Raw genomic sequence first — 16,703 nt, 5'->3', positions numbered from 1 at the left:
ATGTATTGCCAACCCCTGGGGACCTATTCTGGCTTGATTGGTGTAGCATGGCACCTCCACCCCTACTGGAGAAGGAAACAGCTTTAACTTCCATAAGTAGTCCCACAGGAGACAGAAGAGATGGTCTCCACCAGCAGCCTGGTCAAGAGATTGCCCACTCTCAACCCAGTGCATAAGGGCTTACGCTGGTGCTCAGTGTTACCAGGTTCAGGATTACGTGGAGGGCACGGTCCACAGAGTAATGAGAGACGGGTGAGAGGAGGAAGTCTGGGCATGCGATGAGCTCCCCAGCTCAGCACCCAGTGCCAGGAAGGGCCCAAGGAGGGCTGGTACAACACAAGCACCCACGAAGGCAGGCAGACCAGGGCAGGCCCTGGGGTCTGTTTCCTCAGGAGTGGGTTGTGGTACCCCAAAATCAGTGGTGGTCAGATCCATTGTGTTAATGGGGAGACTCCAGGAACTGCCTCTGAACCCCTTCTTCCCCAAACACCACTTGCCATGTGAGTCTGTCAACCAGGAAGTTTTTATTGAGCTAGAAGAGACCCCCAATCCTTGAGAGGCTAATGGAGAACAGGGGTGGATGCCTATAAAGAATGGGGGTGGGGGGCTCCTAGAAGGAAAAAGGGGAGGATGGAGGCATTACAGGTGGACAGGCAGGGAGGAGGTTGGAGGCGGGGGTAGTGAGGATATCTAGGCTGAAGGAGCAGAAGGGAGAGTAGAAGGTGAACAAAGTGCAAGAGGACCTGACCTGTCAGAAACCGAGGCTGTTCCTCCTCCTCCCTTCTAGGTAGTTGCTGGCTTCTGCCTGCTCTGCCTAAAAGCCTCCAAAATCAACCCTCTTCCCTCTCCTCCCCCTCAGCTCCACCCCAGCCTCCTCCTGGGCCTCCCACCCACCTTCTAATCCACCCTCCATACAGCAGCCTGAGGGGTCTTTCAAAAGCTAAACCTGACCCTGTACCTCCCACAGGCCCTCAAGTGAGCAAGTCCAAACTTAAATTGTGGCCTATGAGAGACCCTGTGTGGGCGGGGCCTACACGGTTATAGCCTGACCTCATCTCTTGACGAAGCCCCCTCCCCCAAACCGCCAGATCCAGCCAGGGTGCGCTCTGCAGTTCCAGAACCAGGCCACGCTAGCATCTCTCTTGGCCTCTGCGAACGTTCTTCCTTTCTCTGGGATCATCTTCTCTCCTGTTATCTCACCCCTATTCATCCTTCTGTGGCCTCAGCTCAGGTGTCCCCTCCTCCAGGAAGCACTCCCTAACGTCCCATACATGGGAGAGTCAGTAGCCCCTCTGGGCCCCCTGTCCCACTCCTGTTCATTCTAGACTGTTACTCTGGGGATGGCCTGTGAGCCCCGGCAGGGCAAGGCCAGGACTGTCCCCATCCCTGTTGTATCCTCAGCACTGCCCAGCAAAGGACTGAGCAGAAGTGCTCAGTGAGTTTTCTTAATCGCTGGACCAGTCCACTGGACAGGTCCAGTTGTAGAAAAACTCACCAGAGAAAATGGGTGGTTTAAGGGGAGAGTGAATGCCAGGAATGACTGCTTATACTGTTAGGCACTGGGGATTCCACTGGGGCCCAAAACAGGACCAGACCTTGTATCTGGACTTTGGATCTGGAGCTTACAGTCAAGTAGGGTTACTAGTGCAACTGAGAAAAGCACTGGTGCCTGAGCAGAGAAGCGTGCTCTGGGAACCGACTGGATTGCATGCTGGGGATGAACAGCCGGTAGGGTGACCAGTTGAAGGGTTGCCAAGAGCTCAGCAATATAGAGGCTCCGTGTGGGCCTGGGTTTGTAGGAAGAAACACGTGGGGTTCTAAAGGCCAGGCCTTGCTGACATCTCCAGGGCCTGGTCGCTGGCTTCGTGTGTGACCTGTGCTAAAGCCCTTTTTCTCCCTGGGCCTTGGTTCCCATGTATAAGATCAGGGACTAAATCTGGGTCCATGAATGGGCTTTAGTGAGGTGGCAGGGGTGGGCGGGGCCTACACGGTTACCACCTGACCGCATCTCTTGACCAGGCCCCCTCCCCCAAACCACCAGATCCAGCCAGGGTCAGCTCTGCAGTTCCAGAATCATGCCATACTAGCATAATCTGAACCCCTCAAATTGTACATAAAATCATGTGAGGGTACCGTCCTTGGGAATGGGCTCGTAACTTTCCAGAGATCATCTAAGGGACCAGGGCGTGTAAAAAGACTACTCCTGGAGTCTCAGCTTTGAGACACTTCACTTTACTGCTTCCACTAGAGGCCTTAGTTCCTTCTCAGTTGTAGCGTGTGTTTAAAATTTTCAAAAGCTCCTCTCTTGACCTAAAAGTTTCTGAGAGAATTTGCTGAGGAAGACTAGGAAATAAGTCACTGAAGAAGCTACTTCAGGCTAGACATGAAACTAAGTGGCAAGGAGGGAAAACCCCCTCCCCGCTTTTAAAGGAGAGAGGAGGAAGCGAAGGACAGTTGTCTTCCGAGAAGAGCAGGGGACGGTAAGGGCTTCCACCTCTGTGGGAAAGCATGGCTTCTGGACCAGAAACCTCTTTCAGGGAGGAAGTGGAGGGGAGCGCTGGGGAGAGCTGAGGGAGAGAGATTGTCCCACAGGAGGCAGCCCTGGGACCCAGGATGCCATCTGCAGGAGGAACCAGCAGGACCGGGTCTCCAACTCAGATCCACCCAACTTCAGATTCTGTTTTTTTGCACTATACCACTTAGCTTATATGTGGCCCTGAGCAAGTTACTTAACCTCTCTGGAACTTCCATTTCGTCTACAAAACGGAAGTCAGCATACTTACCAGGTAAAGAGTGGCGCGGATTGGCAGGCAGGCCTGTAAGGTGCTGAGGAAAGCCTGGCTCAGAGTAAGTGCCAGGTAAACAGTGACAGCAGCTATTATGAAACTGCTAATTGTGGTGAGCCCTCCAGGTTGCCACCAACTCCCCTGCCCTGGAGGCACACTCCCCGGTCTCAACTGGAGCCCAGACTAGACTCCTGGTCCAACGACTGCCCTCGTGCACTCTGTCTGCTCTGCCGGCTGTGCATCTGCCCAGCTTGGCCAAGGGCTCTGCTTACTTAGTTCCTCAGGCTGGTGCTGGGAGGGAGGGGCTCCCCACCCCTCCTGAGGACTACTCTGTGTCAGTGCACAGTGCGTGCATCAGTTCCTTAGGTGGGGGGGAGGGAGAAAGGAAGGACAGAAGGGGGGAGGGAGGGAAAGGAATGAGGGTGGGTGTCTGGAGCTCTGAGATGGGGCTGCAGGCGGCACAATCTCCGACTTGGCAGATTCCAGCAGGGGCACGTGGGCGACTGGGTTCCTCCCCAGGTCCGAAGTGGCCAGACCACTCAAGGGGGTTTGGGGGGAACGCCTCACCTTTGATGATGGACTTCATGTCACACTTCGAGGAGTCGATGTTGTGTAATGCGATGAGAAGCTCTCCAGGGTTCAGGGGGGACAAGGCTGAGTTCCCTTCACCTGCAGCAGGTGGGAGTAGCGGGGAGGTGGAGGAGACAGTATGGAGGCCTAAGAAACAGGTCCAAGTCCCCCAAATTGGTGGGAGCGGCGAATGAAGACAGGCGCCCTCCGGGATTAGGGGTACAAAGGGCTAGAGTAGCGGAAGAAAGAGACTGAGAACGCAAAAGGAGGGGCCTGAATGAGACAGCAGCTGGAAAGCCATCCTTCACAACCGGAGGGCATCATCAGAGGCCTTCACTGTGCTCTCCTCCTCCCCAGCACTGGGCTCCTACCCTAGTTAGGGCAACATCTAGTGTGATTCGGCTGCTCTCCCCAACACTTGCCCCAGGCTGGGCACCCATGAGGGCAGAGCTAGGACGAGCTCATGCCAGGTGCCCAGCACAGCACAGATACTGAGGGGAATTTGCTAGACAGGACAGGCTGGGGCAGGCAACAGACTTGCAAACAGTGCTTGAAGTGAATGCCACGGCGGAGGAGGCTGGGGGAGATGGCAGTCTTCTGGTGGGGTTTTGAGGGTCCCAGTCACTCTTGTGTGTATGTTTTAAATCACCGGATTACATGTGGAACAGACAGCCTCCACCCTCCTTAGCTCCAGCCACTGGGTGAGGGGTGAGGAATCTACCCTATGCCACTTGGTAGTCTTTCTAGGTTGGAAGTTTTCTTTCTTTTTGACCAGGTCAAACAAAGACCCCTCACCCACAGCTGGAGGGGTTCAGGCAAGAGCTAAGGAAGGGCAGGAGTGGAGCCCATGTTTGAGGAAGAGCAGTTGGGTCCTAGAAGGGAAGACGCTTATAGAGAGTCAGACCTCAATTCCACAATTTTGTCCCCATTGTGAATGAAACCATCATCCATGTATCACAGGAGGGTGACCTGGGAGCTTTGGGACAGACGTTGAGATGTCGCCAAGTCTGGATGGTAGCCCCAGAGAGCACGATGAGCCCCCACCCCTTCCTCTCTAAAGACGGCATCCCTCCCCCAGCATTCCGCATCTCACCTCCGGGACGCCTTCCTCCTGCCACCTGAGGTGGGGGCTCCTGGGGGAGCTGGGGCACAGGGAGCCACGGGTGACGGATATGAGGGCCAGGGCTGAGCTGGCCCCTGGTGGGGAGGAGAGCACATCACCTACCGTGCTGGGTGCCCAGCAGGCGGTTGAAGACCTCTTTCACCACTATGGGGTTGAGTTTGATGAGCTTTGGCAGGGCCTGGATCACTTCCTTCTACAAGGGCAAGGCAGGGGAGGCAGGTCAGATACGCCCGCCCACCCCCTCCAGACAAGCCTCCCCACTGCTCACCCTGGGGAGGTGGGGGGCAAGCTCTGGCCTCACCAAGCCCCTTCAGTGCTTTTCTCCTCTCACTTCCTCTGGTCCCTCAAGGCTGAGCTTTCCCAACTCACTGGGCCTGACTCAGCCCCAGCCTCATCAACCCCCATCTGAGGCCCCTGGGCCAGCTCAGTGATTCCTCCTGCAAGTGGAGGAGATGGAGGCTCACCCAAGGTCCCACAGCCTGTTAGGAACAAGACTGAGCATGGGCAGGGGACGCACATCCTCAAGGGGAGGTGCTTCCTACGCTAGGAAGAGTGCTGCTTCTGTGGCTACATTTAGGCCTCAGGACAATCTTGTGTGTATGGGGGGCGGGCGAGGAGGGTGGGGTGGTGGTGGATCACTGTGATACTCACTTGACAGAGGAAGAAACTGAGGCTCAGAGAGGGGAGCGGCTTGCAAAGTTGAGACTGACCCAAACAAGCCCCAGAATGTGTTTACAGGCATCTGACATGGGCACCTGGGTGCCGACCTCCTCCCCGGCCCTGCCCTGCCACGTCCTCGTCAGCGGGGGCATCGAGGCATCCAGCTCCATACCTTTTCCAGCCCATTGAGCACAGGGATGAGGAAGCGGACGTCCGGCAGTCGCTTGTGGTAGAGATCCCGGACCCGCTTCACCAGCTCTGGGGAGGGCGGGACTGCAGGCAGAAGCAGCAGGAGGCACAGGTGTCGGGGGCGGGGGGGTGAAGGTGAGCTCCGAGGAGGAGGAGAAACGGTGGTGGGTGTGTGGGAAGGGCAGGGAAGGGCAACTCCATTTCAGAGCAGAAATCCTTGGCCCCTTGGTTTCTCAAGTGCATTTAGCAATACACTCTTCCACATGGGGAAACTGAGGCCCAAGGATGGGGAGAGACTCACAAGAGGGCCAAGCATCTGGGGACCCAGCAGCTCTGATCCCCAGGTCCGGGGAAGGGGAAGTGGGGAAGACCTGGGCAATGGAAGAAAAGGATGAAAGGTGGGGTCCCAGGGGGCACCTTTGTCCGTGAGGCTGTGCAGACAACGTGTGACCAGTGTCTCTGCCCCCTTGGGACAGTTTTCCACCAGCAGGAGCAGCTCGGGCGAGTTCATGCCCATTCCTCGGATCTAGATGTAGAGAGAGGGATGACAGGGAAGGCCCGGGGAAGGGGCTAGGCGATGTGAGGACGATGAGGGGCCCGGGGTGAGAGCTCGGGGAGGCCCAGGTGTCGGGGGCAGGGTGGATGCTGGGACTCGGGAGTAAGAAGTGGTGACGGAGAGAGTAGATCTTAAAAGTTCTCATTAGAAAAAAATCGTTAATTCTGTGAGGTGATGGATGTTAATGAAACTTACTGTAATAATCATTTCACCATATATACATATATCAAATCACTATGTTGTATACCTTAAACTAAGATAATGTTATATGCCAATTATATCTCAGTACAACAGGGGGAAAAAGAATTGGTGACAGGGTTCACCGAAGTGGGGGGAGGTGGGGGGAGGGTTGGGCAGAAGCGTCTCCGTCTCTTCCACCCAGTCTCACACAGACACAGGCTTCCTGCAGCTCCTGAGCCTTCACCCATGCTGCCCTTCTAGGCAGACCGTGCCTTCTCCCTGCCATCTCTGACTTAACCTGAGCTTTAATGCCCAACCTGTCCTTCAGTTCCTTGGTGAAGACTTTTCTGGCTTCTGTAGGCGCCCCTGCCCACCCACCTCTGTGACTGCCAGAGCCCTGGCTTGGCTGCGTGCTCAGATCAGGGCTCGACCTGCTGCTGCTTCTGCAGGCTTCCCCTCAACCCACCACAAACGCCAAACACAGGCAGCGGAGGGCCAGGCTTCAAGGGTTCATGCCTTCCTCTGCCCCGTAAATCTTTACAATCGCAAGTGGAACTGCCAGTCTTTGCCCTCGAAGAGCTCAGAGTCTGGTGGGCTCACCCTGAGAATGGGGAGAAGAATCTGCTTCTTCCTTACACCGAGCCTATTACCCCCACATTACAGGTAAAGACACTATTCAATCTGGGAGGCGGGTATGTGGGAATTAATGTACCACACTTTCTCCTTTTGTTTATGTTGGAAATTCTCAGTAATAAAATGTCAGGGACAGAGATATGAAAAAGTAGTTTCAAAGCAGCTACAAATCGGAAGGGCAGACATTCTGAATTTTAGGGGCCAGTCTGTAACTGAGATGCTTCTCTTGTGGGTGACCCTGTGGTTCCAAAGAGGAGCAGGAGGGACTTAGGCAATGACAACTAAAGATTCCTGTCAGCAAGGCAGGGGAGGGACAGCTCATAAATGATAACAGTGACACAGATGTTTACATGCATGAGGTCACGGAATCCCTCCAACAAGCTTGGGGGACTGAATTATCTTCCCCACTTTTACCGAAGTGTGCAAGTTTACGCAGTGAGAAAGTGAGACACGGAATGTGAACCTAGGTCCATCCAACTCTAGGCTCTTAACTACGGTGCTACCCTGCTGTCTTCTCAGGAGCAGATGGAAGTGTGGACCACCCGCAAGTGACACAGCTGCTCAGCCTGGGGTGATAACCCTTAGTGCTTAGCACACACAAGGAGAATATACCAGGGGAAGGGCTGGAGTTGGGGACTGAGCCCCACCCACGGGTGGGCAGAGCCTGGTGGGCTCAGGGGCCTCACCGGCTGTTCGATGACCCTCAGCACTGTCCTCTTGATGTCAGCGATGGCCTCAGTATACACGGCTGCCAGCTCGTGGATCAGCTTGTGGTTCTGAGGCAGGAGGGCCAGGTAGAGGTACAAACACTGCTTTACTGTCTCCTCAGTCCAGGGCGCTGCCACCTCTAATAGGGCAGGGGGTGAAGATCAGGCCGGCCCCACTCCCCTCCCACCCCCAGCATCTGGCTCTTCTTGGGGGACAGGCACATAAGGGAGCTGGGCCTGGGAAGCAAATTGTTTGGGCAGGAAGCCAATCATCTGGGAAATGGGGTGGAACCAGGACTGCTCCCCTTTCAGAAGTCTCTGCACTAAATTCCCATCTGGTCTCCTCTGACCACCAATCCACAAGGCAGTGAGAGAGATCTTTCCAAGTTCTGACCCTGCCCCTCCCCTGCTCAGTGCTCCCACGACTGTCCTATGCCCTCAGGATAAACCCCCAGCTCCTCACCTTGCTCTACCTGCCAGGTCCTGTTCAGGGTGGCCTTGCCTCTGGGGTTGTGTGCTCTGGTTACACCCTACTTTTGACAGTCCCCCAGGGCCCCCACCTTGGAGCCTTTGCACGTGCTGCTCTGATGCCTAGAACACGGCTGCCCAACTCCTCTTTCTGTACCTCCTCCCCTGGGTCTCACATAGCCAGTACCTCTCCTGGGAAGCCTTCCTGGCACCCAGGCTGCACCAGGGCTCCTGTGCTCCTCGAAGGCCCTGCGCTTCCTGCCACAGCCTGAACCTTCCAATTTAATGGTCCCTTCCCCGGGGGCCCGGGTCTCCCTGACTGCAATTCCGGAGGACCCAGAGCTTGGCTGAGGAAATTGGCCTGCGATGATCCTGCCTGGCCTTTCCTGGAGCCCCATCACTGTCTAGCTCTCCTTCTCCTCGGCTTTCAGCCCAGCTGTCCCCTCCTTCAGGATGCTCTCCCTGACCCCTCAGGCTGGGTCAGGTGCCCCCTCTGGGCTTCCACAGACTCCTGGTTTCGCCACCTGAGGCCTGCTCGTTCTGGTTACTACTGTCTGGATGTCTTCTCTAGCAGGCTGGGCAGGGCTCAGCTTAGATCCAGCTCTGTCCCCAGGACCCAGCCCAGAGCCTGAGACGCAGCGGGTGCTCAATACACCTCTGAAGAACCTGCACCAAACCTGTGTCCTTGTCAGCTCCAAAGAGCACAGATGGAGGGTTGGGGTGGACCAAGAGCTGTAGGTAGTTGAGGGCAAACTTCTCCACATACTCTCGTAGCTGTTCCTTCTCGTACATGCGCTTGATGAATAGCAAGGCCTGGGAACGCACCTGAGGAGAGAGTGGGGGAAGATGGTGGAGGGGAAGACAGTTGTTCTGAGCTTGGCAGCACCAGTGTGAAAAGCCGAAGTCTGAGAGAGGCCCAGCTGGGCTGAGTTACCTGTGCCCAAGACTGGTCACCGGCTTGGGAGAGAGGTTTTCTGGCCCACCTGAGGGCCCTGCACCACCGCACCATCTACCTGCCCAGCCCCATCTCTTATCGTTCTTGCCTTGCCTGCTACACTCCAACCAGAAGGAGTTTTCCTCAGTTCCTCAAAAGTAACGGCGTTCTCCCTGGCTTTGAGACCTGGCACAAAAAGGTTCCCACTGTCTGGCATGCCTGTCACTGGCTGTATCCTGTTTCACTCAGACATCCCCTGCTGGGAGCCATGAGGACAGGGCCTGGTCTGGGGCACTGCTTTGTCCCCAAAAGCACCACAGGGCTGAGCCAGGGTGTGCAGTGAGGGTCTGCTGAATGAATGGACACAAGACATCACAAAGGAGCTGGCAGGAGGCTGGAGCAGGGATGGACCAAGGGCCCGCTCAATCACACGCTGTTCCCTCCGTCCAGGGCACAGCCGTCTACTCATATTTCAGGTCTTGGCTCACACGACCCCTCCTCCAGAAGCCTTCCTTAGACCACCTCCCTTCCTCAGCCTCCAGGGTTCCGCCACCGCACACACTGCTCCACTCCTGCCACTGAACACACTGTGTGGGTCACAAGGGCTCCCCTCCTGGTCAGCGCTCCCCCAGGTCACAGCACACCACCAGGCCTTAAGAGGGGCGCACCAACACGGGTGGAATAAGAGCGAAAATGGGACTGCCTTTCCTGGGAGGCGGTGAGTGTATATACGTGTGTATATTCTAAGCAGCCTCGTACCATCGTAAATGGAAAAACCACCACCACCACCACCAAAAAATTGTTGCAAGAAGGACATTAGGCCCAGACACTTTCAGGGGAATGTGGAAAAGACTGGGCTGGTTACTTGGGACAGAAGAAGGACTGAGTGTAACCCAGCAAAGGGCGACGGGGGCTCACCTTGTCCTTCTCATGGGAGCTGAGGTCTAGCAGAACATGCAGGTACTGGAACTGGCGGGATGGGCGCTTGAAGATCAGGTCTCGAAGAGTGGACATGCCCAGGTAGGTGCGACTCTGCGGCAGGAAGGAAGGGAACCAGAGCTCAAGGCACCCGCGGTGTGCCTCTGGGTGTCTCCCTTGCTTCAATCGGATCTGGTCCTAGACAAAAGCTACTGGTCCCTCACAAAACCCCCTGCCACAGGCTGCAACAAGCAGAGCTCCTGCCCGCACCACAGTGTTGGGGATGCAGGGAGATCTGCCGCCCGTCCTCACCTCATCCTCACAGTACTTGCGAATCACCTCCAGGGCACTCTCAGTGATCAGCGGCGCCTCCAGTACAACCTTGGTGAAGATCCTTCCAGAGAGGGAGGGACAGTGAACGGCGCAGACAAGGGGCCCCCTGGCTTTTCCGTCCTGCTGATCGCAGCTCACAGCTGGCAGGGCCCCCCCTCACAGAGAGCTCACTCAACCCCCTGGGTATAGAGCTTTGGAGGCAACAGAGCAGGGTTCAAATGCTGCCAGGTGGGTGACTTGGGCAGAGACTGCCTCTCTGAAACTCAGTTTCTCCCCTTTGTCAAATGGGGATTCCTAGCTTAATACAGCAATGGGAGGGAATGATGGGGGCTGGGAAAGGGTATTGCTATTTTAGACGTGGTGACCACGAAAGGCTGCTTTGAGATGATACTTTAGTCAATGCTGGCAGATGAGAAAGAGCCAGCCATGCAAGTAGGGGGACAGCATTCCAGGTAGAGAGAACAGTAAGTGCCAAGCCCTGAACTCATCATGTTTGAGGAACAGAAGACTGAAGGCCAGTGCGGCTAAAGTTTGGGGGCAGGGAAAAGCAGAGAGGTAAGAAAGGAGGCTAAAGAAGTTGGTGGGGATTGGATTACACAAGGTCTCATAAAACATAGTAAGAAAGTTGCGTTTTATCTCAAGGACAACCGAAGGTTTTTAGTGGGGAATAACAAGACAGTATTTACATTATAAAATGTCACCTGCGCTGCTGTGTGGAGAATGGATAAACTGGAGGTCAAAGACAAGGAGGAAGCCACAGAACTGATTCAGGCAAGAGATGGGGATGGCGAGAAGTCAACCTCCAGAACAAGCCTCTGAAGCAGGCACTGTTATTTATTATATATTATATGAGAAAACGGAGGCCCAGAAGTGAGTGACACAGGTCAGTCAGAGAGCAAGCAGCAGAGCTGGGAAACAAGCCCAGGGCGCGTGACCCAGAGCCTACAGTGAGGTGACATCGTCTGCGCGTGGGGAGAGAAGGGGGACTTGGGATGGGCACATGGAGGACTGACTCGGGTGGCGATGAAGACAGAGGTGGTCAGAAACTAGAAAGAAAAGGCAGGACACAGGTGGGGGGACTCTTGGGGACAGGAGGGTGCAGGCCATCCCCCTCACCCATCCTTCTGGTCTGGCTTCTCCTGAATGCCGGAGAGCAGGCGGATGAGGCAGTCCTCATACTTGTCCAGGGTGCCCGCGGCACCAGCTGCTAGGTAGGCGTTGTACTCCTGGTAGAGCCAGGCAAAGGCCAGGTCCAGGCGGGCCCGCACGTCTTCCAGGATGAAGGACAGGACCTCGGCCTTCAGGCCCGAGTCGAACTGAGTCACCAGGCTGGCCAGGATCTTTATGCGCACCTGACACGAGCAAGGGTCTGTGTTGGCGTGGGAGTGGGCAATCCTAGGCACCGCACGATGGTGCCCTGCAACTACTCCTGCCCAGTCTCAGGGTCCCCCAGCACAGACCCAGTGTTAAGTGAGGAAGGACAGCTGAAGAACCTTATTCTCGGTAGGTCTCATTTGTGTGGAAGAAAAAAAATGAAAGGGGAGAAAAAAATTAATCATCACGGAATAAAACTAGGAGTATTAGCTAAAATTTCTAAGAGTAATATCTAAATTATAAATATATGAAATTACAAATATCTAAAATATATCTAAATATCTAAAATGTATCTAAAATATAAATATCTAAATTTCTAGGGGTAATATCTACATACTTAGGTACACAGAAAAAGATCCTGACGGATTCCCTTCATTTGTACATCGGTCGCCTCTGTGGAGGGGATGGCATGCAGTGGGGGCCAAAGGAGACTTACAGGCCCTCTGTGGCCTGGAAATATTTTTTAACAGAGAGAATACGTTCATATACTATTTGGGTAATTAAAAATAAACTTCAAAAAAATAGGGAAAAAGTCGCTTGACTGAGGTTACAATCCTAGGAAGTGGCAGAATCAGGATTTAAAGCAGGTGTGTGAGTGTTTCTGAAGCTAAAGAACAAGAATACTGTTAACCACAAGGAAGAAAGAGCATCATGGCAGCCCGCACTCGCAGGGCTCTTCCTCGCAGCCGCCCTGTGCTGAGTGCGAGCGCGTGCGTGTCCACACATTTCTTCCTCCTTGTCACCTGTGTGGAGCTGCCATCTCTTCGTTTTATGGGACAACAGAGTAAGGTTTGGAGAAGTGGCCAGTGAACGGCAGAGGTGGAATCTGGAGCCAGGGGGGTTGACCCCGGGGCCTGTCTCTCTGCTGGGATGTGAGGCAGACTCTTGGGGAGCGGGACTGCAAGGACGGGCTGGGGGGTACAGAGGCACACCTGGGCTGCCCCGCTGCAGGCCACGGCCTTCTCAGCCCGCAGGATCCGCTTCACAGCGCCCAGCTTCATGGCCTCAACCTGGGCGTCGGTCAGGGGCTTCAGCACATCACTCAGACGGAAGATTTTCTTGCGCCCGCCAGCGCCTGCCAGCCTACATGGGAGAGTAGGGACAGGGACACGGTGACTCGGAACATCCTTTCTGGAGCCCAGGCCCACCCCAGGCCATACATACAGAGACACCCCCCACACTGTCTCTCCAACTCCCCTGTGACTCTGAGGCACGGCAGGGCGCAGGGTAATGGGAAGGAAGAGGACGCTATTTTGGTTTTGTAAACAGTATCTCAGGGAAGGCCTCTATAAGGAGCAAGCAACGTGTGACTGGAGATCTGAATGAAACGAGTGAATAAGATCCACAAATATCTGGAGGATGAGCTTTCCAGGCAGAGGGAACAGGAGGTACAAAGGCCTTCAAGTGGGAACCTGCTTGGCTGTTCAAGAAACACCAAGAGGCTGGTGTGACTGGAGGAGGCAGGAAAGGGGAATGGAGAGCTTGGAGGGGCAGCAGATCAGGCAGGGCCTTGCTTGGGGACAGGGCAGGGACTGGCAGCATTCTGTGGTCTCTAAGGCAGGTAATGATGAGGACGACGATGGCAACAACCAGTAGCACCTCCTATGCGCTAGGAATCACGCTCAGTGCTTTTACATCAAGATCACTGCCCACCCCAAGCGTTATCTGATTTAATCATCTAACCATCATTGTGAACTCATTTAATTCTCCCTCATCCTTAGAGAGAGATACTATCATTCCTTCCCAATTTTAGATATAAGTAAGGGGTGTTTTTTCTAAAAGAAAACAACAGCTAAGCCTTAGTGGTTAGGGCATTGACGCCGGAATCAGACAGACCCTCGTCCAGACCGATCTCTGTTTATCTGTCTTTGTCTGTCACACACACACCAAGAACCAGGCCTCTAGTCCTGCACCAGCACCTGCAAGGGGACTCACCGGGGCTGCGTGACAGGGATGATGGGCTCTGGCCTCCTCTTGGCCTGGGGCGCTTCCTCCTCCAGAGTGGACATGGAGCTCAAGGAGCCCACTACCGAGATGGCCTGACCCTGAGCTGACAGGCGCCGCTTGATCAGGACACTCTCCGGCTTCACCACCTTCTCCTCCTTGGGCTCCTCCTTGCACTGTTTGGTCTGCTCCACGCCTGAGGGGGAGGCAGCAAATGGGCTCTTGGCACGTCAGACCCACCCGCTCCCACCCAAGGACCTCCTGTGAGACAGGCTCTACTCTAAGCCTTGTACACACAAAACTCATTTAAATCTGCAAAATGCCTTTCTGGAGCAGGTACCTTTTTCATCCCCATTTTGCAATACAACAACGGAGACTCAAACTAGAAATGCCCACTCACTGCCAGTGGGAGTAGTAAATGGTATTGCCACTTTGGAAAGCTGATGGGCAGTTTCGAATAGCACTGAACATACCCAAACTCACGACTCAACAATTCCACTCCTTGGTATCAACTCAAGATAAATGAGGGCACATGTGCATCAAAACACCTGTACACAAATGTTCGCAGCAGCTTTATTCACAATGGACAAAAACTGTAAACAATCCACAGGTCCATCAACAGAGGAGTGTGGATAAACAAACGGTGGCCTATTCACATAATGGAAGACTACTGAGCAATAAAAAGTAAACTCTTGGTTCACACAGCAACATGGATGAACCTCAAAAACTTATGCTGATGGGACTTCGCTGGTGGCGCAGTGGTTAAGAATCTGCCTGCAAAAAAAAAAAAAAAAAAAAAAAAAAGAATCCGCTTGCCAATGCAGGGGACACGGGTTCGATCCCTCGTCTGGGAAGATCCTACATGCCGCGAGGCAACTAAGCCAGTGCGCCACAACTACTGAGCCTGCGCTCTAGAGCCCGCGAGCCACAACTACTGAAGCCTGCGTGCCACAACTACTGAAGCCCGTGAGCCTAGAGCCCGTGCTCTGTAACAAGAGAGGCCACCGCACAGCAACGAAGACCCAACACAGCCATAAATAAATAAATAAATACATTTATAAACAAAACAAAACCTTATGCTGAGCAAAATAAGCCAGACTCTATGATTCCATTTATAAGAAGTTCAAAACTAGAAAAAACTAATCTGTGGAGACAGAAGTCAGAACAGTGGTTGTCTCTGGACAGGGGATACTTTGAGTGTCGACTGGAAAGGAGCAAGAGAGAATTTTCCAGAGTGCTGGTAACAGTCCTTCTCCATCTGGGTGGCGGCTACACTGGTGTGTTCACTTTGTGAAAATTCACTAAGGTGTACACTTAAGAGCTGTGTGTTTCACTGTACATAATTTATACCTCAATAGTACTGTTAGAATGGGAAACCACCTGGCACTCAGAGAGGTTAAGTAACTTGACCAAAGACACACAGCTATTAAGTGGCTGAGGTAGTCTAGTTCAACTCAGACCTCAAACTCAGGTCTGCTAGATTTCAAAGCCCAGGGCCTGAAACTATAGAGTAGTCACTGTATCTATGGGACCTGTAACTATTTACACCTAAGATCGCATGATTTTCCATTTGCAGCATTACAAAGAGGTGCTCTTCCACTAAGGAGGACCCAGTGGCCATAGTGCCAACCCCTAGCCCTGGTCAGCTCCATGTGACACTCACCTGGCCCCAGTCCTGCGGCCGTCATCTGTGTGGCCATGAGCCGAGCCAGGTGCTTGATCTGGGCTTCAGTGCCTGCTGACTCCACTGGGGTGTAAATGGCTTGGAAGGAGGCGGGCATGGCCTCGGGCAGGTACACCATACTGATGAGGACCTGCGAGATGCCCAGGAAAAGGAGTCTTCCCTTACTTATTGACTCAACAAACATTCGTTCCACACCCAGGCCAATGCTAGCGAAATGGCAGTGACTAGGACAGACCTGGGCCTGCTCTCATGGAGCACAGATTCTTGCGCAAGTCAGAGAGAAAACGAGTACTGATGCAGTGTGGCGTATGAGAGAAGAAGTAAAGGGTGCCACGGGACACAGTAAAGGGTGCCAGGGATGGCTTTGGCTCCCCGGGGCAGTGGCACATAGGCTGAGAACTGAGAGAAGGGCCAGAATCCGATTGACACAGAATGAAGTCTTGCAAGCGAGGGGTTGGCGGGTAATATATTCCAAGTATAGGAAGGCTAAGAGGCAGCAAAGCTGGTACCCTGCCCAGTGAGTGGAAGAAGGTTCAGTGACACAGTATAATATGAACCAGAAATTGACTTTAAAAAAAAAAAAAAAATCAGTATCCTAATAGAGCACATCCATGTCTGTCAGGAATTGGTAACAAAAGATAATCTCAAACTCCCTACAGGCTTGGAAGTTTAAATGCATGCTCTTAAATAATAAAATAATAGAACAGAAAGGTAATGAAATAACTACAAATCAAAATGTGTAAGATGCAGCTACAACGGTACCTAGATGGAAAATCAGATCCTTAAATGCTTACACTGGAAAAGAAAACTGAAAACTAATAAGCTAAGCATTTAACCTTGGGGAAAAACATTCACAGAAAGTAACATGAAAGAAATAAAGACAGCAGAAATAAAACAGAAAAGGTTACAAAAGATTATCAACAAAACTTAACAGCCAGTCCTTTGAAATGACTGAAACCAACCAAATCTACAGCAAGAATAAACAAAAAAAGAGGAAGGACACAGTATTAGGGACAAAAAAGTGGCACATTACTACAGAGACAGCAGGTATTATAAAAATAAAAGAATCTATGAACAACTTCATGCTGATAATTTGAAAAAGACAATTTCCCGGAGTGTGGCAGGGATAGATAAGGTACAACAAGTTAATGGAAGCCAGATCAGACAGGGTCTAAGGCAAGCTGAATTTAAGTTTTATCTGGAAGGAAACAAAGACCCCTGGCAGGGATCTGAGCAGGGGAGCATCATGACTTGTACTTTACAAAGATGCCTCTGCCTGCCACAGGGAGAGTGGAAGGCAGAGCCAGGGAACAAGCAGGTAGTTCTCTGTGTGAAAAGGGCGGGGCCTGGACAGGGCATGGGCCATGGGGAATGGAGAAGAGGGCAAGGACTCAGGCTGAGGGGGAGGTAAAGAGTTTAACTCCCAAGTTTGTGGCGTGGGGACGAGAGGCATGTGTGCCAAGAACACAGGAGGAGCCACGGGCCTGTAGAAGAGTCGGGGGAGAAATTTCACAAGTTTAGTTTTGAAATGTTAAGTCTGAGGTGCCTGTGAAACACCCAAGGAGAGAAAGATGCAGGAGGTGGCCGCATATCCAGGCCCGGAGCTCACCAAAGAGATCTGAGCTGGAGAGAAAACTCCTCGCC

The 16,703-nt window shown here is 53.2% G+C and overlaps 1 protein-coding gene across 1 annotated transcript in view; it reads right to left on the bottom strand.

Moving 5' to 3' along the window:
• The window catches only part of SYMPK (symplekin scaffold protein), a 36,520-nt gene that overhangs the window by 2,718 nt on the left and 17,099 nt on the right, over positions 1 to 16,703 (bottom strand). Inside the window, exons 11-22 of the mRNA XM_059903553.1 lie at positions 15,039 to 15,189; positions 13,367 to 13,571; positions 12,364 to 12,514; positions 11,174 to 11,409; positions 10,037 to 10,118; positions 9,725 to 9,838; positions 8,550 to 8,697; positions 7,384 to 7,544; positions 5,746 to 5,854; positions 5,312 to 5,412; positions 4,582 to 4,672; positions 3,354 to 3,455 (exon numbers count right to left, since the gene is read on the bottom strand). Coding sequence (XP_059759536.1) covers positions 3,354 to 3,455; positions 4,582 to 4,672; positions 5,312 to 5,412; positions 5,746 to 5,854; positions 7,384 to 7,544; positions 8,550 to 8,697; positions 9,725 to 9,838; positions 10,037 to 10,118; positions 11,174 to 11,409; positions 12,364 to 12,514; positions 13,367 to 13,571; positions 15,039 to 15,189 — 1,651 coding nt within the window. The remainder of the gene's footprint in view (positions 1 to 3,353; positions 3,456 to 4,581; positions 4,673 to 5,311; positions 5,413 to 5,745; positions 5,855 to 7,383; positions 7,545 to 8,549; positions 8,698 to 9,724; positions 9,839 to 10,036; positions 10,119 to 11,173; positions 11,410 to 12,363; positions 12,515 to 13,366; positions 13,572 to 15,038; positions 15,190 to 16,703) is intronic.

Source organism: Balaenoptera ricei, chromosome 19 (genome assembly GCF_028023285.1).
Source record: "Balaenoptera ricei isolate mBalRic1 chromosome 19, mBalRic1.hap2, whole genome shotgun sequence".
Classification (NCBI taxonomy): Eukaryota; Metazoa; Chordata; class Mammalia; order Artiodactyla; family Balaenopteridae; genus Balaenoptera; species Balaenoptera ricei.
This window is presented reverse-complemented; position numbering and strand designations above follow the sequence as displayed.